The sequence below is a fragment of the Crinia signifera genome, chromosome 8 (assembly GCF_055691185.1).
Source record: "Crinia signifera chromosome 8, ASM5569118v1, whole genome shotgun sequence".
Lineage (NCBI taxonomy): Eukaryota > Metazoa > Chordata > Amphibia > Anura > Myobatrachidae > Crinia > Crinia signifera.
Window position 1 is genome coordinate 77,125,998 of NC_139224.1, and position 22,874 is coordinate 77,148,871.

At 45.2% G+C, this 22,874-nt stretch overlaps 1 protein-coding gene across 1 annotated transcript in view; it reads left to right on the forward strand.

Moving 5' to 3' along the window:
• The first annotated feature begins 3,006 nt into the window (after positions 1 to 3,006).
• UCHL5 (ubiquitin C-terminal hydrolase L5) overlaps positions 3,007 to 22,874 on the forward strand; it is a 139,434-nt gene continuing 119,566 nt past the window's right edge. Inside the window, exons 1-2 of the mRNA XM_083156686.1 lie at positions 3,007 to 3,171; positions 12,309 to 12,372. Of these exons, the coding sequence (XP_083012812.1) occupies positions 3,096 to 3,171; positions 12,309 to 12,372 (140 nt within the window). The 5' untranslated portion in view covers positions 3,007 to 3,095. The remainder of the gene's footprint in view (positions 3,172 to 12,308; positions 12,373 to 22,874) is intronic.

Sequence of the window (22,874 nt, forward strand, 5' to 3'; positions counted from 1 at the left end):
GCAGTGTTCAGGTCACAAAGGGCTTGGGGTTCTGTCCTTATGCTCTGTCACCAGGATGGGCCTCTGGGACAGGCGTCTCAATGGGGAGACAGTCTATGTGCCTTACTCAGTGGGCAAGTGACTGACAAACAGTGCCCTTGGGAGAAGCTATAGCAGGGATACTGTGACTGGGTGCCCCGAGGGCTGACTTACTGTTGGCGTCTTCAGAGACGGGCAAGATGGTGGCCAATGCGAATGGCGGGGTATAACCCGTCTTGCTCTCTGTGTCACGCTGGCTGTGGCAGCGGGGGTCGCGGGGGTCACCACCTTCTCCGCAGCCTTTCGGATGCTGGGCAGCACACTCTACTGTGCTGTTTCTGTCCCCTCGTGGATCACAGGCACCAGCGTGGGTTGGGCGCCTCCACGCTGCTCTCCATGTGCCTCTGTAGAGATAGTGTTAGTGAGGGAAAAGTGTTAATAGAATGTAAGGGCATGCCACACTAAAGCCACCCAGCCCATCCAGTCCAGGAGCACCGCACCCCACACCACCGTTACCCTAAATTGGGTCTACGATTAACCAGCAAGGAGCCACATGATAATGGCTCCTTACTTGATATATCCAAACTAAGAGCTACCTACCTTGGAGCAACCCCAGACTACTCCATCTGGCATATCAGGACCCACATCTCCTTATAATATGGGCTCCCTTCTGCCTCTAACATACATACAGATAGTGGTAGATGCTCAATTAGTTCAGTAACATTACCCAGGAGCATGAGGGAGGGGTTAATACTTGGGTAAGTAAAACAAGACATTTTTTCCCTCAGCACACTGAGTAATGTTAGTAACCAATCTTGAACACTACATGATAATAGAAATCAGAGATATTGGTTACATATACCTGCGCAGGTGTATGCTATGCCCCCAAGCCACGTCAAGGCTTCTCTGTATATTGGGGGTCCCAAGCGCTATATCTAGGTGCAGAGTGCGGCTCCCCAAAAACTATCATAATCTGGGAAGCCCAGTGCGGCACGCCAGTGAGATACTAATACCCTTTTCAGACAGAAAAATCCCCAAAACCCAGGTATTTCCCGGATACAAAAACCCGGGTACAACTAGGCAGCAAGGGGTTGACCCCCTTTCACACAGGAGCAAAAACCCGGGTATTTCTTGTGTCGACCCCTTTCACACAGAAGCCGGATTTTTCCTGCAAAACTCTGTGTGTCATAAGAATAGGACAGTTTTAAAGGCACACAGAGATGAGGTCATCAAAAGTGGGTGGTGACTGCTCACTGCATTGCATTAACCATGGCATGACACAAGGATATGTTGTAAACAAGTTTTATTGTTTTTATATACTGGAAGGTACATGTTACCTCACATGGCTGTCAGTATATTTGCAATGTTTGAGTACACTGTGGCATCTTTGACTGTCCCAGTCATCTGTTTGCCGATATCCTCCTCCCCTCTCACTGCCAGCAGCTGTCACCTCTTGCTTCTACCAGTGGGCCATGCTATCATTTTTTCAGCTGCCTAATGACCTCAGAGGCCAGCTCCATTGCCATGCCCTCCCAGCCAATCAGAGAAGCCTATCCTCACAACCAATCAGTCAGCACCCCACCAGGAGAGCCAATCAGTGCCTAACAATGTGTAATAATCCCAAAAACCCGGGTCGTTTCCGTTCAGACAGCCGGCGACCCAGGTTTTTGGAATACAGAGCCGGGAAAAACCCAGGTAAATACCTGGGTCGAAGTCCGGGAACTTTAGACCCGTGTTGACCCTTTCAGACAGAAGAAAAACCCGGGTCGACACGGCAAGAGCAGGGAAATTCCCGGGTCTTTTTTTCTGTCTGAAAGGGGTATATGGGTATAAGTGTTAATAATTAGTGATAAGAAGCCGAAGCTATATATAAAGAGAGAGATAAATGAAATGTAATTAAAATAGGAGAGAGATAGTGTTAGTGAGGGAAAAGTGTCCCGCTCGTCCCCGCTCACCTCCTCGGCGCCAGCAGTAGCAGCAGCCCCTGTGAAAAGCGCCGACCCCCCCCCCCCCCCCCCCCTGGGCAGCGCAGGGAATCGGGTGAAGATTCCTCTTGTGCCCAGCATACCCACTTTTCACTATGATCGGAGCGGATGCAGTTACAATCCCGGCGGTGGGGATCCCAGCGTTCAGAATCCTGACGCTTTAATCCCAACCGCCGAAATCCCGACACTTTCTCCATCCGTGGGTGTCCACGACACCCCTGGAGGGAGAATAAATTAGCGTGCCAAGCGTGGCGAGCGCAGCGAGCCCGCAAGGGGGAGCAATCCACGTCCCCCCCTGGTCGGGATTTCGGCATCGGGATTCCAGCATCGGGATTCTGAACGCCGGGATCCAATACTGAATCCGATCGAAGAGACACAGGCAGCAGCAGCGCAGGGTGTGCTGATGATGAGAGGGACGGAGAGCAGCCAGTGGTGCTGCTGATGGAAAGCAGGCAGGGGGGTGCATGGTGAGGCGATAAACGGTATATTACCGTTTAAGTGCCGTTTTTTTTTTTTACCTGGCAGACCCGTTTTTGGAAAAGCTTTACCATTTAAGAGATGCGGTGTGAAAGGGGTTAAACCGGGAAGACCCGTTTTTGGTAACGTTTTCACGTCGGGATTCTGAACGCCGGGATCCCGACCGCCGGGATATTAACTGCATCCCGTTTTCACATACAGGGTCAAAGCCAGTTATGCGGTCTGAAAGCAGCATAAATGGCTCAGATCCCTCACTTAATATGGCCGCCCGTGAACAAAGTGCCATATAAAAACTTTATTGGATTGAAAGCCTTTTGCACAGACGAAAAGCACATATAAATGTCGCTGCCCTAAATAACACGTTTTTCCACAAAATCAATAAATATAGACTTCTAAAGAGTTTTGTGGGTTTTTTTTCTATCCGTTTGCCCGGAGACCAGAGACGCTGTGTGGAATCTGTGCGGCTTCAGCAAAATGTCTGAGCTAGTAGAGACAGGAAGATAACGATACAGTCTGACCTCTAGTAATTGCAGCGCGCTTATGTCGGTGACTCAGCCGCACACATGGTTATAAGAGTTGTACATGTGGTAAAGCAGCAGGTTCGGTTGGGAAGAGATGGCGGGCGGCGCCGGAGAATGGTGCCTGATGGAGAGCGATCCCGGGGTGTTCACTGAGCTTATCAAAGGGTTTGGTGCGTTACATGTAACCGTGACTTGTGTTTTGCAGCATTACAGTGAGAGACGGACGGGGTCAATTAAGGGACAAATACATTTGCGTTCATCATCAGGACGTTGATAGCTAAAACGTAACCGCAGTGTAAAACATTTAATTTCTGTCAGTTTAATGATGCGAATGTGTCGTTTAATAGGGCGCTATGCTATGTCCAGATGTAGTACAATTGTCAAGTATTCTCTATATACTTTCTAGATATCAGTTTGTGGGCTGTAAAACTTATTAATATTCGTCTTTAAGTCATCCAGCAGCTGCCAACATTATTCATGTTTGAGAAGGGGTATTAACAGGAAGGTTACAGGGCTATACTGGAAAGCATGTCATCTATACAATAACAGGAGTTTAGTCCGTGAGTTTATGTACCACATGTATCAATAATAAAAAAAACAAAACAAAAAAACTAAGTATTGAGAGCATAATAAGGAGGAGACATTCTGTGTAATAGCATTTATTGGTCATACACTACACCCATGAAAGGTATCAGATAAGGCAGTCCTGTTTGGTCCAATGCATAGGATTACCCTGGGTGGAAAAGGGTACTCCTAGAAGAGATGACACACAATGGGTCCCTAACACTAGGAGTAGGTTCCCAGCGTGACCATCAGGTCAATGTATTTTTCATCCCATCCACAAGCATCAAGTGAGGCAGTCATGTACTGAAGGGTAAACTGTAGGTGATAAGCCATACATTTACCCCTGTAAGAAAACACCCACAGGAATATGGCTTACCCTGACTTTTTTTTACAGACTGCCGCTTTTCTTCCTCCATGGTGATAAGCCATACAAGGGGGGCATATGGGAAAACTGACACGTAATTGTATATATATCTCTCTGTATGAGTAGATCCTTGTAAAGGCATTCAGCCCATGGAGGAAGCATCTGAGGTAACCATCTGGAGTACAACCAGTGGAGGTAGAGCACATGGCATATAATACAGTGGGGATGGTTAAGAAATAGTAAAATACATACATACATTTTCTCAAGCTCGGGGAGATTCAACTTATCTACAGTAAAACTTCCCTACCATCTGAAAGTGTCCTGGATGCTGTGATTTGTCCCAGGTATGGGTAGTGTAAAGGGTACTTGTGTATTATAGCGGCGCCCATCGCATTGCATACCAAAAGGCATAAGATGGTATGCGATGCGATATCGCGCAATGTTGTACAATGTCATACAATTTTAAAATTGTATGACCATTGTATATGCCATACAATGCGATGCGATTAAAAATTGTATAAGCACCCTAATGGGTGCTAACAATGTTTAATGCACCCCCCACTATAAACGTGAACCCGAAGCATGGTGAGCGGCGGCGGTACGCGTCCTACGACCTTTTCATACCCCCACTATCCACGTCGACATGCATTCGCCACACTTTATATTCTCAACTCCACGCCGACGTGGATAGTGGGGGTATGAAAAGGTCCTAGGACGCATACCTCTGCATTCGCCACGCTTCGGGTTCACGTTTATAGTGGTGGGGTGGTGTGGGGGTGCATTTAACATTGTAAGCACCCATTTGGGTGCTTAAAAGCACCTTTTAGGGTGCTTATACAATTTTCCATCGTATAGGGGGCAAAATCGCATCGCATGCCATCGGGTGTATGGCATGCAATTCGATAAAAACATTGTACGACCAACATCGGGGGCGCCGCTATAATACACAAGTACCGTGTAAAGTTTTGCATCTGCCCGTTTAATGAGACTCCTTAGTTCTGCTTATGTGAGTACTGTAGAGCGTAAGCGTGGAAAACCCTGTTGCAGAGTGGACAAAACCTTTTGAGGTTGAAACTTGCATCCAATGGTGATGGCAGTGGGATGCAAAGGCTCTCGGTCAGGTGTGGGGATGTGAGATGCTGTACTCACCCACCTCTAGAGGGGCCACAAGTGGTTAAATGGTCTGATTGGCCAGGGAGGTGGCGGGCAGCAGATTTTTTGCCCCTCAGTGGCTGACTATGAATGATAGACTAGAATGCCCATCTCAACAGATTGCAAGATGGTGGCTGCAGGCAGGTCCCTGTGCTCCGTGATATTACCTTCTCCCACTGCCACTTTTGCTCAATGGATTGCCAGTATGTACCTGGAGTCGTCACAGGTCAGCAAATCATGGCATCTGAGATAAAGGTAGGGCTCGGGAGGATAAGGGACCCACAATGCAGCTCATGGATACAGCATTGACGACATAGGGTTTGTTTGTAAGGTGGCCACAGGAAGAGAATTTGGTGAGGGTAAATTCATTATAAATTCTAGTTAGTAGATTAGTGCCGGTTGACTGCACCCAAATAGAACAGGGGTCCATGATAGGAGCTCACCATCAAGGACAAGACTGCAACTTAGCCAACCAACTTGACGGATGATTGGTGATTCAGAATTAAAAAAAAATGGTGTGGAATCTTGGTGGTGTCCTGATAATCGCTTAACACTTCACCATCAAATACTCATTATTTCCTGTGTAGAATGTACCCAGAATCAAACCGTTCATTAAATCCACTTAATTCAATACCTAAAGCAGTTGTTCCCAAACTAGATTCCACGGCACCCTCAGGGCACTTGCAAGGGTGCAAGGAGATGTGGTCCAGGATCAATTCAAGTTATCAGCTATCTAATAGGCAAAACCAGTGTTTCATCTACCTCCCCATGGCAGCCATTACATCATGGGTTCCTCCCCCGTGGGTAGTGACAGGAAAGGGAAAAAAAGACACCATCCCCTATATTAGGGCACCTCTTCCTTGTCTCAGTGTCTTTTTTTCCCTTGCTGGGGTAGTGAGGGATTGGCTTACCCTATGAAGGTACAGGCAGAGTCCCGGGCCACCGCTGCGGCGTTCTGGCAGGGAGGAAGGAGGTAGAGCAGGCCTCTCAGAGCATCGGCTCTAGGTGCTGCATGCGACCCTCTGTGGCGAGCTAGAAGCAGCGGCGTCCTCGGCGTGGCACAGGAGGGAGCGCGGGCACGTCATGCTGAGCCTGCGTTCATCCAGTGGGAGAGCGGGCGGACGTCATCAGACGGTGCGGCGCATAAGAGTGACGACTTCCGCCGGAGAGTGGCGGAAGTCGGGGACAGACGTGGGGAACTATACCACCAACAGGTATGGCACTTGATTATTTTTATTCCCTCTACTGTACCACCAATGTGTTAGATTAATAGGTTAGCTATACCACCAACGTTAGGTTTGTTGTAGGCTTCAGGCTTTGGTTACTGTTTTTTCTTTTACTGCAGAGTTGTTTTGAGCAGTAGATCGCTGAATAGTCTTGTGCAAGGTGGTGCAGGTAGGGTCACTCTTATGCAGAGAGAGAGAGTGAGAGGTTTTTTTTTTTTTTTTTGTGAAAACTCACTCTGGTTTTATATTATTGTTAGTGCTGCTCCGCTGATATCATGGAGGAATAAAAGCGGCAGTCTGTAAAAAAAGTCAGGGTAAGCCGTATTCCAGTGGGTGTTTTCTTAGAGGGGTAAATGCTCTGATGGTAAAGGCATTTTTTGTTGTTGTTATAGATTAGAGTCAAGCAAGGACAAGGAGGCTAAAGCTAAGCCTAAAAAAGTGCATGTACCTAAATGCAGTTTGTGTGATAAGCACCTGCCGGAGAAGCATGTCGCAGGGTTTGACGGATGTGAAATGACTGCAAAGAGAAAACCTGCAGTACTGAGTGAGGACTTGGATGACTCCAAAGAAGGGTCAGACAAAGGGCATACACTAAGTCAAAGTGTTGACGGTGATGATGATCCAGGGCAGGATAAGTCTGAGGCAGACTTTAATTCCGACATGGTGGATTATTTGCTGACCCTGATTCATACGGCCCTTAATATAGAAGACCCTCAAGAAGATTTGAATCTTCAGGAATTATTATTCAAAGATAAAAAGAAAAAAGGGAAAACTTTTCCCTTGTCCCAGTCATTAAAGGAGGTAATAGCGGAAGAATGGAAGGTGCCGGACAAAAGAGTTACGGTCCCTGTAAAGATTGGAAAGATGGACCCCATGGACAAAGATAGAACTGGGGCTAAGGAAGCCGCATTTAATGATGGGCGCATCACTAAAACCAGCAGCTGCTATGGCAGTTACGTCTCGAGTAACGAGAGGATGGTGCCATCAGTTAGAGGCCGACCTGTTGGACGGAATCAGAAGGTCTGACTTATTAAAAAGTGTTCAGGACATTCAGCTGGCGATTGAATTCATGTGTGAAGCATCCATGGGTTCGATACGGCTGGTAGCCCGAGCAGCAGCGACTACGGCCGTGGTCAGATGGGCGTTATGGCTGAAGCCTTGGGCGGCCGATGTCCAGTCGAAAAACAAATTATTATCATTGCCTTTTCAAGGAAATTACCTCTTTGGAAAGCAACTGGATGAGTTGATTACTAGGATTTCGGGGGGTAAGTCGGTATGCTTGCCCCAAGACAAACTAGTAAAAAAGAGTACCACTTGCAGATTCGGCAGGTTTTAGCCACAAGAATATAGAGATGCAAGGGCCTATAGGCCCGGGAAGAGCATTCAGGAGAGGGACTTGGAATTCAAGAGCAAATTTTCGTGCCCAAAGAGGAAAGGACAATATGCCCTCTTTCCAGAAGGACAACTAATGACACCAGAACTCCGGTGGTAGGAGCCAGACTATTACAATTTCATCAAGTTTGGCAGCAAACTACCACAGACCGGTGGGTGTTGGAAATTACACATGCCGGGTACAAGATAGAATTTGCAAAGTATCCCGGAAGGTGTTTTCTGGAGTCTTCAGTCCCCCCCCCAAAAAAAGAACGGGAGGCGCTGTTATCAAGCTTAAAACTAATTACAGCAAAAGGTAGTCAAAGTGGTACCGAAAGATCAAAAGCAGATCGGTTGGTTCTCCAGGTTCTTCATAGTGAGGAAGGCCACGGGGGGTTTTCGGACCATACTGGATTTAAGAAGATTAAACAAATTTGTAGTCATCAAACCTTTCAAGATGGAGTCAATCAGGTCAATCCTACCGGATCTGAGACAGGGCGATTTTATGACATCCATAGACCTGAAAGATGCCTATTTGCACGTTCCCATTTACTGAAAATATCAAAAGTTCCTAAGGTTTTGTCTGCAGGGCATTTGTTACCAATTCACAGCCCTACCATTTGGCCTGGCGACATCCCAGAGAACGTTCTCCAAGGTTCTGATCGTCATTATAGCAAAACTGAGAAAAGAAGGGATTGGCCATATTTAGACGACATTTTAGTGGTGGCAAAATCGGAGGACGCGGAAAACAGGGACACAGAAAGGGTCATTCGGTGCCTAAAAGAACATGGATGGCTGATCAATGTAGAAAAAAGTCATTTGGTCCCAACTCAGCAAATAAAATACCTAGGGGTGCTGATAAACACCCAAAATATGACGGTGAAACTGACGGAGGACAGAAGGAAGAAAATAGTGCACCAGGTAAAGGAGATGTCGAGGCGAGCAGTGGTTTCGTCAAAAGACTGTATGACAATATTAGAATTGATGGCAGCAGCACTAGATACAGTGCAGTGGGCCAGGTGACACACGAGAAAACTGCAAAATTCGTTCTTGGATCAGTGGGACGGAAAGAGCGAAGATCTGTCACAGAAAATTGTGTTGACAAGAGCCGCAAGGTCAGACCTGGACTGGTGGGCAGACGAGAATCGCCTAAAAAGAGGAAAGTCATTTGCGACAATAGAACAAGTCACCGTTACCACAGATGCCAGTCAGTCAGGCTGGGGAGCAACCTACGGGCAAAAGATGGCTTAAGGAGAGTGGTCTTGGGAATGGCAAAGAGCACATTCAAACCTAAGGGAGATGAAGGCAGTGGTACTAGCCTGTCATTATTTTCAGAAAGAGCTGATCGGAAAAGAAGTGGTGATAAGGTCGGACAATCGATCAGTAGTGTCGTACGTCAATCGGCAAGGAGGCACGAGGAGCCGTCAGCTTATACAAGGCGTGACAGAATTATTCGAGTGGGCAGAAGCCAGGGTTCCCGCAATTATAGCAGTCTTTGTAGCTGGGTAGGAGAATCAAGTTGCTGATGGGCTGAGCAGGAAAAAATGTTGGCCAGGCGAATGGGAACTAAACAGCGAGGTGTTTACCGCACTGACAAACAGGTGGTGGATGCCACAAGTAGACCTAATGGCGACAGCAGCCAACAGGAAGGTACCAGTCCTTTTTTTTTCAAGATTCCAAGATCCTCGCGCATCGCAAATAGATGCATTGACAGCAATTTGGGACATGTCGAGGGCGTACGTGTTCCCACCGTTCCCAGTGATCGCAAAACTATTAAGGAAAATCCAAAGAGAGAGGACAGAGGTCATAGCGATACTACCGTTCTGGCCGAGGAGGGCATGGTTCAACAAGGTCCTCCAGATGGCGGTGGACGAGCTGTTGACGCTTCCGTCAACACCGGATCTGCTGATACAAGGCCGAGTACGTCAAGCACAGCCACAGACCTGGAGACTGACGGCCTGGCGGTTGAAATCAACTGCCTAAAGGGCGAAGGTTTTTCGAAAAATGTCATAAACACTCTTCTGAAGGCAAGGAAAGTGTAGACTTCAAGGTTTTACTATAAAATTTGGAGAAGGTACATATATTGGTGTCATGAAAATCAAATGATTCCAAAAGGGATTTCCTCTATTCTGGAGTTTTTACAGAAAGGGTTACAGATGAGACTAGCCGTTAATACATTGAAGGTGCAAGTGTCAGCCCTGGGAGCAATGCTAGACCGGAGGGTTGCTGACAATAAGTATGTACGTCGGTTTTTACAAGCAGCAAAAAGAATAAGACCGAGAGTCAAGGCGTCAATGGCGCCATGGGACTTAAATTTAGTGTTGGGCGTATTAGCCAGGGAACCTTTTGAGCCATTAGAGGAAATCAATTTGAGCCTGCTTAACTGGAAGGTCGTTTTCTTAGTGGCAAATACCTCAGTGAGGAGGGTGTCCGAGCTGCAGGCGTTGTGGGATGAATTGCCCTTTTTGAATTTTTTTAGCGATAAAGTGGTGTTACGCACGAATCCTCAGTTTTTACCAAAGGTGGTGTCTGAATTCCACCTTAATCAGGAAATAGTGTTGCCGTCGTTATGTACGAATCCAGGAAATGAGAAAGAAGAGTGTCTGAATAAATTGGACTTGGTAAGGGCATTCAGTATATATACAGAAAGAGTTAAAAAAATTTGTAAATCAAAGAATTTATTTGTGCTTACAAGTGGAAAGAACAAAGGTCATATGGCTTCAAAAGCCACAATTGCAAGATGGATCAAATTATGTATAATTAAAGCTTATGAGGTCAAAGAGAAAGAACCGCCCAAGGGACTCAAAGCACACTCTACAAGGGCAGTGGCCGTGTCGTGGGCAGAGATAGAATCAGCCTCGGCAGTAGAGCTGTGTAAGGCGGCAGGATGGTCTTCGATCCATACATTTACCAAGCACTATCGTATTGATGTCCTATCTTCAGCAGATGCGAAGTTTGGTAGAAGAGTCCTCAGTGCGGTAATATTAAATATATATATATATATATATATATATATATATATATATATATATATATATATATATATATATATATATACACATACACATGATGTAATGGCTGCCATGGGGAGGTAGAAGAAATATCAGATTCTTACCTGATAATGTGTTTTCTTCTACTCCACCATGGTAGCATATATTCCCGACCCGTTGTGTTGTTATGTACTAACTGTGTTTTATTTAAGCTGGAAAAGTCAAAAGACACTGGAGGAGGTGCCCTAATATAGGGGATGGTGTCGTTTTTTTTTTTTTTTTTCTGTCACTACCCACGGGGGAAGAACCCATGATGTAATGGCTGCCATGGTGGAGTAGAAGAAAACACATTATCAGGTAAGAATCTGATATTTTTGGCTTCCTATCATAAAACATGAATAAACTAGTGAATCCTGTCTCGCACCACATAGCTGCACCTTTCGGATGACATATAAACACAATTGATTTTAATTTGTTTTTCTTAATTTCATAATAAGAACATTTGGGCCTAGCGGTTCCATGACAAGAATTCTGATACTGTAGGGCACCGTGATTCAAAATAGTTTGGGAACCATTGGCATAAAGTAAAACATGAATTTGTTAAATTATGCTTCGACTACTACAATGCCCTCCCCCAGCAAAATAATTGTTAACTAACCAGCCCTGTTTAAGCCACATAACACCCATTCTTGACTCCTTTCACTGGGATAGCTAGTTCACAATTTCTTAATTTTTTTTTTTTTTATCAAAGCGCTACATAACCATGGTTCAGGTGCCTTTGAGCAGCTTCTGATTTCATTTTTATATTTGATAAGACTGTTTTATTAAACAGTTTGATATATAATGGAATCTTGTAGCTGCATTATAAATAGAGTATGCTCTCTAGGGGGAAAAAATGGTAACAGTCCTCTTCTACAATAAAGATGTATGAGGGAATTTAAATTCCTTGTGGTGTCCAGCTGCTGTCGGCTACATCTTAGCTCATTTTAATTTTCATGTGCACTTCTAAAGGTGAGTACACACTGCGACATTGCTTGCGATTCAATCTTGATCGAATTGAATGGCAAGCAAAACTAATTCGATTTGGACTATATAGTACATATCTTTACTATATAGTCTTTCCTACAGTCTATTTTACTCTTCGATTTACACTAAATGGGAGTGCTCATCTGGATCAAATCGGCATCGAATGAAAACCACTCAATTTAGATTCTGACTATATATAGTCAATATCGAACACAAAATCTCACCGCATGTAAAACTGCTTTTAGGGGTTCAATAAAAATATTAGTTAAGATATTTGTTGTGAAGTCTTTGAATGGTTTTTCTGTACATTATAAAAAAAAAAGTTTGTAATATCTATTTATGCTATCAAGCATTTTGTTGTATCTTATTTTTTAAAGAGTCTAATCAAATGAAAGTGCATTTGATCGATGTTATAACATCCATGATGTCTGCAAATTTGTTCTGTAGTAAGCATGTGTTTCTTAATCTGTTGTAGAACACTGATGGCATAGATGTAATGAAAGATATGCCTACTTGATCATCGTTTTAGCTGTAACATATTGAAATGTGTAAACTTTTTAAAAATAATGGTAAAACCGTGTGTCAACTTTTCTGTTTTATTTTTACTTGTGTAGGTTGTCAAGGAGTTCAAGTGGAAGAAATTTGGAGCTTAGATCAAGAGCACTTTGAAGATCTCCAGTAAGCTCTATTTTTTTTTTTTTTGCAATATTCATTTAAACTTGCCATTTTAAATAGTATTTTTATTTTGTTTTATCATTCCAAACAGCTCTTCCCTTGGTTTCCACTGTTTTATATGTGTGTGTGCTCCCAGGTTACCTCCGGTTCATTCAGGAAGAGTCAGTGAGGCCTGAGTTGGGCCGCTATCCCCAATACTGAACCATACCTCCTCGGGGTTCCCCCAGGAGCTGGAGGGTAGATGGGCTCCTCCACCACCATCATTTCAGCCGGAGCCCACAGGCTAGGAGTCCCTCTGCTGTGCAGGCCGAGTGTTTGGGGTCCTGGTGTAGCAGCCGTGGCCTCCCATCCATCTGGGGGTCCTGCTGGATGGAATGGTGTCGCTGTGCCTGGGGGTCATGCCGGGGGCCAAGGCTGTGGTGCCGCCTGAGACACACTCAGCACTCCCGTAAAGGTCCTGCACCTTCTGTTGCTGTGGCGCTGCCTGAGACACTCAGCACTCCTAAGCCCTCCATCCTCCTCCCTCCGCTCCCGCTCGTTGTCCTCCTGTCCGTGAGGGGGATGAAAGCTCTGATGGAAAGGAGCTTGCGTGCTTGTGGCCTTCCCCCGGCCCCCACCGTAAGCAGCAATAAGCAAGCAACAACAAATACAAGCTCAAATTAAGTATACCCCCAGCTCCAAAAGGTATAGTGGGATAACTCCCTCATAAAGAGAGGAACAATGGGCATGGGCTCCAGAGCTATCCATGACATATATCCATACCACTGGATATGTCATATCATAAATGAGGACAAGAGCGTTTAATATAATGTACCCACAGCCAACTTTGTAAAACTGTATTGGAAAAAGTTGAGGTACAGATGTGTCCACATACATATAGACACCTTGCAGTCTTGCTGATTTAAAATGATATGCAGTGTGCCTACATCCTTTGTATGGCTGCCACTGTATCTGCATACAAAGTCTACATTCGTGCTACATTATGTTTTACTGTAATTGATAGGAAGCCATTGATAAACTCTAGCTGATTGGATCAATATACAGTGTTTGAATGGCTCTCAAAATATTGCCCTGATACCTGAATCTCTATAACATTTCTTTCATATAAGCCGTAACAATTGTTTGTTGTCACTGCATACAGTACCTGGTTAAGGATATTTACAACTCTTGTAAAATGCTAAGGGGGTTTTCAATCTGTGCCGCTATTCCTGCCGCTGGAAAATAGGCCACCATTCCGACCGCATTAAAGGCTTACGGATCCAGCCTTTTTTTTTTTATCTGAATTTTCAGAAACTGATGCAATTGTCGAATTTGCGGCCGTTTCCGCCGAAACGCGTCCCTTCTGACACTCGGAACATTAAATACTGACTGTTGAGTTACAGTTGGAACCTGGTCGGAAACGGCTGTGAAGCTGACTATCTGGAACATCTCGACCGTTGGATTCGGGATTGAATACCCCCCTTGGTGTCCTAAAACAAATAATGTAATCTTGTTAGGGTGAAACAAGTAGGGGCTAAGGGAAATTATTCGCTATTCATTTTGTTTAAGTTTTATTTGTATTAAAAAGTGCCTACATATTTTTATTTTTTATGATTCAGTACTGGTGTGAACCTGTATTTTGCTTTCTAAAGCGTCTTCAGCGACCTGGCAATATTGCCGATTCGCTGTGCCTCATGGGGGCGGGGGAGGAGGCAGTGCTTGGAGCTGGTACTGCCTCCGCCATAGTGTGAAAGGGGACCGGCGTGCTCTACTGGGTTAACCGGTTTACACTGCACAGCAACCTGGCAATGAACCAGTAAGAAACCCTGCTTTTTTTTTACCGGTTGTAATGCTGGGTTGCTGGATCCAGCAAAGCCTTTTCAGATTGTACCTAACGGGCCAAACTGGCATGAACATGGTAATTTGGTGCGTTCTGAAAGGGGTATAAATGGTATCCTTGCCAGGCTTGGAGCTTGGTGTAGTTAAAATTTGGGCCTCTAGCATTTCCTGTTGAAAGTGACCCTCCTTATTACTGTCAAATTAGGGCAGGGTTAATCTGGAAAAGTGGGGGGAATGAATATCTAAGGGACAGGCGGCTGTTATAGGTGGAGTGACTAGGGCTTATTCAATTGCTGGAGTGTTAATGAACATTACCTTGACTACCCTACTTGACTTATTTTTGATGCATAACATGCTAGACTGACTTGTTTATATTCTGATAGGCTAGTGAGGATTAGAAAGCTGTTATCCTCTTTTAGAGTTGAGATTAAAATTACATCTACAGTATTAAACTAGATCGCACACAGATTCTTAAACTCAGGCCTCAGGACCCCAATGCATGTTTTGCAGATCTCCTCACAGAATCATAGGTGAATGAGAACCAGGTTTGAGCCCTGAGAAGGTGTTGAAATAGTCCAACAAAGGGGAAGGAGGGGTTTCATGGGGTGAAAATTAGTTTCAGGCAGAATGTCCATTGGCGTAAGCATAGAGTTCACACAGGGCTTATACTAACACTGGGCCCATTGAAGTCCAGGGAGCAGGGGCAAACGCAGGGTTTTCAGAAGGGGGTTTCCAGAGGGGCGGAGCAAAGCACGGAGATGGACACTTTAACTGACCCGGCATATACTGGGTCACCTAAGTATTATAGATAGACCAAATGTATATAAATAATAATAAATAAATAAACAGCAGTGTAGACCCCTGGGCATAGCAATGTATTGGGGCCCCTACCTATCCTCCAGTGGTAGGGGTGGGGGGGTGCTATAAGCGGAAGCTTTGATGTCCCGCGCGTGGTAGGGGGTATTATATCAACCTGTAGGGCTCAGTAATTTCCACTAATTACCCCTTTACTGCACAGATGGTGGGAGAAAGGGGTATGGGCTGAATGAAGGGGTCCCAATACATAACTTCCAGGGTGGTAGAGGATGTTTTAATACGCAGAGGAGGGGTGTATAGTTGAGTGGGCTTATTATTCATAATTTTCTGGTGGGAGGACAGCTTGCTTGACTGCAGATATCCAGTTCCCGGAACTAGATTTCTTAGCTTTTAATGGAATTAAAAAACTAGAGAATCTCGCCTACCAAATGATACTGGGGACTAGGGGATCAGAGTTCAGGAGGCAGAGCAATCCGCCAACGAGTATATAAAACTACATACCAGGTGTGTGGAGCTGGAGCAGTAACCAGCTGCTTGAAAGCTGATATCTCTGGTTCTGGGCACAGTAGAGACCAGCATCTAGTGTCCCTCAAAGGGGGAGAGTCCCAGCTTTTGCAATATACCCTCAGAAAAACTCTAAGTCAGAGAGAAACTGAAATATCTGACTGGGGAGAGCAATTAACAGGCTTGGATGGGGACCACTTCTTTGAAGTCAGGTATCTCCGGTTCCCCAGGGCCGATTTTTTTTTTTTTAATTCTTGTACCCATGGAAAGAGAGGACCATCAGCTTTCAGACTAGGGCCCTCAGATTCCTGGGGGGGTTTCTGGCTACTCATAACTTCCCCCCTGCGTGCGCTACTGGGGAAGGTTGTGCAGACTGGAAAGAATTTATTTATTTACAGTTTCTTATATAGCACAGCAGATTCTGTTGCGCTTTACAATAGTAGACCGTGATAAAACAAACTGGGTAACAGACAGATTTGGAGGTCTTGCGTTTGGGGGCAAGCTATTCAGCACACTGTATAGCAGTGGTACTCAACTCCAGTCCTTGAGAGCTACCAACAGTGCACGTTTTCCAGCTCACCCAGCAGGTACACAGGTGCACTCATTACTGACTGACACATTATAAATGATCCACAGGTGGAGCTAATTATTTCACTTGAGACGTTCATCCTGTAAGACCCTACACAAGTGTAAGATTGAAGTCAACGTTTCTGGCTGTTATGCCCTTTCTCAAGACAAATCACAGTGCAATACACTCATTACATAAATAGCATTGTGAGGGAACCCATGTGATCAGAAAAGCTGCAAACCACGTCCAGCAGCCCATCAGTGATAATCAGTGCAAACAAACACAGCTGTGGTCAGCAGGGGGAGGGGCTGGTCATGGTGTACAAAGACATACAGTGAGGTTAAATATAGACGTTACTAGGATAGTTGGTACTGCCAAGTTTTGCATGCGATTTATCGCGTGCAACTCCTAGGGAGCCATGCAGCGGGGTTCGCAGAGAGCCGGGAGAGGAGCTGCAGAAAAAAAAACTATACAAATGAATGGGAGGCCACTGATTGGCTGATCTCCCATTTATTTGTATGGGGTGTTTTTTTTTTTTTTTTTTGCACCTGGCTCTCTGAACACCGCCGTCCGGGTTCCCCCGCCCGCATCCACTCACCGCCTCTCTGCTCCAGGTTGCACACAGTATTTCATCACTGGATTTCATCACCGGTGATGTCACCTGCCTGCCCCCAGCAGTATGGGAGAAGCGGGGGTTACGCCACTGATTGTAAATCTATCAACATCAACCAAAATGTACCTTTTAGTTTATATTCCCTGAAGTTTCAATTGTTATATGTTGCAGAGTATTTATGAGAAACTGCTGTAGATGCAACTTTTGTTCAGATTTCTGGCCTAGCCGATTTAGCCAGATATGTGTGTTCTGACCGATTAATCGGACCAAATTGCATGTGTTTGACATCCCATCTGATCCAATGCAAGGTCCTGTGCACATTGGGTTGGACCCTAGAGATTGAACCTCCTGCATGTCCTGACCCATCAGCGGCACATTGTTGGTGCTTTTTGTCACCCGTGATGTATTGAGTCAGAATCCGTAGGTGTGGCAACAGTGAAGTGCAGCTGGCACACACCAATTTGAAGGTCCGGGCTTGGGGGTGGGGGGGTTTCAGTTGCTGAGGGCTGGGCAGCGGAATAAAAAAAAGTAAAAAGAAAACCCTGTCAAAAGGCCAGTCTTTTATTAAAGCTGATATTTATATAACCAAAGAACAATAAGTGAAATGCGCATAAGAAACGGAACATAACGATACTAAACATTATACAGACATAGTGTGTATTGCTGATTAAACTATGTGTAGTGCTCTAGACCTTTAACTACATTTTATTTGGTGTAAGTATGGTATTATGAATTTCTGTGTATTAGTATGGCTGCGCTTATGATCCACTTTGTTACACAGACTCGGGTATTTATACTTTATTTGCGCAACTCTGCGAACCAAAATGGCGGCCATACTATCCTAAAATGGCGTGTGTGCAACTCGACTTTAACAGTCCACCCTTTGACAGTAAATACAAAACTGTCACAGTACAAAATATTTCTAAAACCACAAATTCATAAACAATTTTGTGATCTATGAATCAAACACAAAAGGGGAGTAAACCTCTGCTCTTTGGCCAATCCAGGATCATGGATAAATGAGGGGCCACACTTATCGAACAATCTACTCAGGGTGACGAAGGATAATGTACAATTCTGGGATAAAAATAAAAACAGGGGAGGTTACACTATATACAATTTTTCAGATATGGCATCCTTTGGTAGGCATTGTTTGTGACAACAGACCCTTGAATTCTTTGTCTCTCTTTCTGGTATGCTGGTATTATTACTATCAAACCTCCTTACCAACATCCGGTCCTGGGTAACGTATCAAGCTTAGAGATTCTATCTTAACCTAAACTGGGTCGGGTAACACACTCAGAACTCTGTATCATCTGCCCAATACCTGGCAGCAGTGCGAAAGCAGTATCCTTGACTTTGGGGATAAGAACGGATAGTGGGGGGGGGAAAGCAAAAATAGGACCCATAATAATGGAGAGAAAAAAAAAAATGAAAAACTTGTTAATGATCCTTCCAACCTGTTACCAGTGGGGTTTGTCACAGTCCTTTTTGTAGCTTGTACAGGTTGCTTGACCGTAGCTGCTCTCCAGTCCTCCCGAAATGATGCCTCTAGCGATTTTCTTTCTTTCGCTCTTAGTGTAAGGACCTTCTGGGTTTCTGGTCTTTTGGCAGTAGGACAAACGTACCCGAATCTCTCTCTCTGCGACTTTGTTAATTAAGGTAGTGCTGGTCATCAAGACTTGGGGTGGTTCTTTTCAAAGATCTGTCAAGCAACCTGTATATGGCAAATCATGGGAGACAACAACATCTCCTGGTTCATGGTTATGACCGTTCACAACAGATGTCAACAAAGTCCTTTTTGGCTGCCTTTTTCCCAGGGGTGAATACATCATTGGTGTTGTACGTGAAACAAGGGTCAGTTCATGGTTGAGTCTAGGATCTTCTTGTGGGGTTATCATAACGTGTGGCTGCCAGCCAAGCAATGTTTCGAAGGGGACAAATGAGGTGGAGTTCTGAGAGTGATTCTACTACTATGCAGCGCAATGGGCAGTGCCCCTGGCCATAGCAATTCTTTCAGCTATAACTTTACCCAGTTTGTTCTTGATAGTACCCTTCACCTTCTCCACCTTAGCGGTTATTTGGGGTCGGCAGAGAATGTGAGGTGTACCATCAGTCCCTAGGAGTTTACACTTGATTTAAAACTTTTCATATACTCTTGCGTACTCAGGGGTGTTTTTGGGCTACCATATCTATACACACAAAACATCAACACATATGAAAAAAAAAATATATATAACTAAACGCTTTTAGAGTGGACTGTACAAAGTCAATTTGTATTACCTGCAGAGGATCCTGCTGGAGGAGGGATGTGGAGATGGCTCTGTGGGAACAGCCGTTCCAGTATCTTTCCCCAGACAAGTAAGGCATGACCTTGTTGTCTTACCTGTCTGTGGGCACACCAGTAAGTTTTGGCTAATTTCCACATACCTTCCCTGCCAAGGCAAGTCAGGCCATGGGCTATCTCTGCCCTGACAGTTTGGCATGTTCTCTGAGTCACTGGTTTTCCTTGTCCATCTTTCTATTCCTGTCCACATCCCTTCGGCTTCCAGACTGCTTTCTCCTGCAGGGGACACAAATCTTGTATTTTATGTGACTACATTGACAATTACAAGGGAGCAAAAACCATTATCCGCAGAGTGCGTGGCTCACCCAGCTGCCTCGCCAGCATGGCCATTATCAAGTGACACTGAATCCTTATCAAAGGTGTGGGTTTTACACTTGATAACAGCTGTGCGGCTGTCAGGAATCTTTTGAGCTTTCAACGCTTGCGCCACTGGAGTGCCAGCTACTGAAACAAACATCTCTGAGGCGCCATAGGGCCCAAGATCTTCTGCATTACCCCAACAAACGTACAGAGTCGGCATAAATATTGGCTGCTTTTCCCTCAGCCCGCAGCACTACTAATGAGGCTGCTGTTGCCGAGTGGGACGGTCCAAGGGGTCCAGCCTCTACTATACCTTCTCCATCTATCACGGTATAGCCAGTGTACAATTTTCCCATCTCAGTGTTCTCTGTGGCAGCTGCCATCAGTGAAAAGAAAGAGGGGAAAAAATGAATTACCTCTTCCCATGGGTTGTTACCACCCTTTGGGGACATGCTGCAAAGGTCTGATTCAAACATGTCATGCAATCATATTCGTCTAGGCTCCCACTAACTTCTACCATTCCAGCAACCTCGGCATCAACCCCCACCCTTTGTGCCTTGAAAGGCACACCTGGTAAGAGTGTTGCTGGGTTTACAAAGTAACCCATGTTACTGGTAACATTTATAGAATTCATCAATGCAAGTTCCCATTTAGTGAACTTGGCTGATGACTATTTTTCTCACGTTTAGGCAGAATTTTTAGGGTTCCAGACTACATGAGGAGCATGATTAGTTAAAACATACCCCAACACCATATCCTCAGTCTTGTTTACCGGTAGTGCTATGGCAACTACACTGTGTAGACAAGTAGGAAGCGCTCGAGTAACTGGGTTTAACCCCTTCCCGACATTTGACGTACATTTACGTCATGGTCGGGAAGTACTTCCCGACACATGGCATAAATGTACGTCATGCCATTTAACGGTCACCGCGTCTATAGACGCGGTGACAGTTTAAACATGTCTGCTGTCCCTGACAGCAGACATGTCCCTGCATGCCCAGGGGGGGCTGCGATGCCGCCCCCCCCGTCGGCGATCGCTGTGATTGGCTGTTCAGTGTGAACAGCCAATTACAGCGTTTTCTGTGTCACCGGCGAATAACGTTCGCCGGTGACACAGGGATCGGTGGATATTGGTGCTGTAAAGTACAGCACCAATCACCACGGGGTGTAAGGGTGACACTGGTGTCACCCCACCTCACCCAACCCGCCCCCAAAGGCCGTGATTGGTTCGTCGGACCGACGGACCAATCACAGCCATGGAGGGGGATTTAAACTAACGGTGACTGCACTGCAGACGCCATTCCGGTCTGGAATTGCGTGCAGTGCGGTCACCGTGCCAATCTGCCGTTTTACTGACCTGATCCTTGCAAAATACTTACCTGATCACAGCTTGTAGCGTTCCTTGAGCTTGTGACTTCCTGTGTTGTGCTGTGCTGTGTTGTGCTGCTGTGCTGCTGCAGTGTGTTCCAGTTATAGATAGAGAGAGAGAGATAGAGAGAGATAGAGAGGGCTAGTGACAGAGTGCTACATTTTGTGCTGCTGCAGTGTGATAGAGTTATAGATAGAGAGATAGAGAGATAGTGACAGATTGTGCTATATATTTTTTATATATATACAGCTGTACTGCGTGTGCAACTGACTGCTGCCCCCCCCCCTTTTGTGCTGATCAGTATAAATTAACTGATCAGCAACTTTTTGGGGGCACAGGTTTTTTTTTTATATATATACCAGTGCTGCTGCAGTGTCATAGAGTGGTAGATAGTGAGAGATAGAGAGATAGTGATAGAAAGTGCTATATTTTGTGTCTGCTGCCCCCTTTTTGTGCACCCCCAGCAACTTTTTGGGGGTGCAGGGGTTATTTTTTATATATATAACTGTCAGTGCTGCTGCTGCAGTGTCATATAGTGATAGATAGTGAGAGATAGTGAGAGATAGTGAGAGATAGTGAGAGATAGTGATAGAGAGTGCTATATTTTGTGTCTGCTGCCCCCCCCCTTTTGTGCTGATCACTATATCTGAGGTGATCAGCAACTTTTTGGGGGTGCAGAGGTTTTTTTTTATATATATATACCTGCCAGTTGCACTGTCAGTTGCACTATACACGTGTTGAAACATTTCACTACCAGAAACACAAAAATAAAAATGGCATCCCAAATGTCATCCCAAATGTCATCCCAGTCATCCAGAAGAATGTATTCAGCGGAGGAGGCATATGCCATGCTTGCCTCTGACTCTGACACAGCCAGTGAGGCAAGCGGGGAATTTGAAGGATTCATCTTAAGCTCCTCTTCCTCCTCTAGTGATGAGGGACCCCCTCAAAGACGCCCCCGTAGAGCAGCTGAGACCCCCCCCCCCCCAATAATTGATCTCGTATGGACCCCACCACCAGACAATTTTGAGCCCCAGGTTCCTGAGTTTTTGGCCATCCCAGGAATCCAATTTGATTCAACAGGTCTCAGAGAAATTGACTTTTTCAAATTATTTTTCTCTGATGATTTTATAAATTTAATGGTGGACCAAAGTAATTTATATGCCCAGCAGTTTATTGCTCAAAACCCCACATCATCATTTGCTAGGTGGACCCCTGTAGATGCAGTAGAGATGATGACGTTTTGGGGTCTGGTGTTTCATATGGGCATAGTAAAAAAGCCAGAAATTAGGCAATATTGGAGTACAGATGTTCTGTACAGCACCCCCACTTTACCGTATGGCCATGACCCGGAATCGTTTTGAGTTAATCCTTAAATTTTTGCATTACAACGATAATGCACAGTGCCCACCCAGAGATGATCCCACCTTTGACCGGCTATTCAAAGTCAGGCCGGTCATTGATCACTTCAGTGCCAAATTTGAAGAGATGTACATCCCAGATAAATTCATTTGCATAGACGAGTCCCTTATACATTTTAAAGGAAGGGTTAAATTCCGCCAGTACCTTCCCAGTAAGAGGGCAAGGTATGGCATAAAAATGTATAAGCTGTGTGAAAGCACCTCAGGGTACACCCACAGGTTTAGGGTATATGAAGGGAAGGATTCAAGAATTGAACCGCCAGAATGCCCCCCCTCCCTCGTAGGTGTTAGTGGAAAAATTGTCTGGGATTTAGTGCACCCCTTCCTGGATAAAGGTTATCACCTCTATGTGGATAACTTTTACACTAGCATCCCCCTGTTTAAGGCCCTTGGTTCAAGAGGTACAGCAGCTTGCGGTACTGTGCGCAAGAACCAAAGAGGCCTCCCAAAAACGCACATTGCCCAAGTAATGAGAAGGGGTGAAAGCAGGGGAATATGCACCGAAAATATGTTGTTGGTCAAATATAAGGACAAGAGGGATGTCCTTATACTGACAACAATTCACGGAGACAGTACCACCTCCGTCCCTGTACGAGGTACCAGTACCCACACCTCAAAACCTAATTGTATCCTGGATTACAATAGGTACATGGGCGGAGTGGATCTTTCAGATCAGGTACTGAAGCCGTACAGTGCCCTGCGGAAAACAAAAATCTGGTACAAGAAGCTGGCCGTGTATATCATCCAGA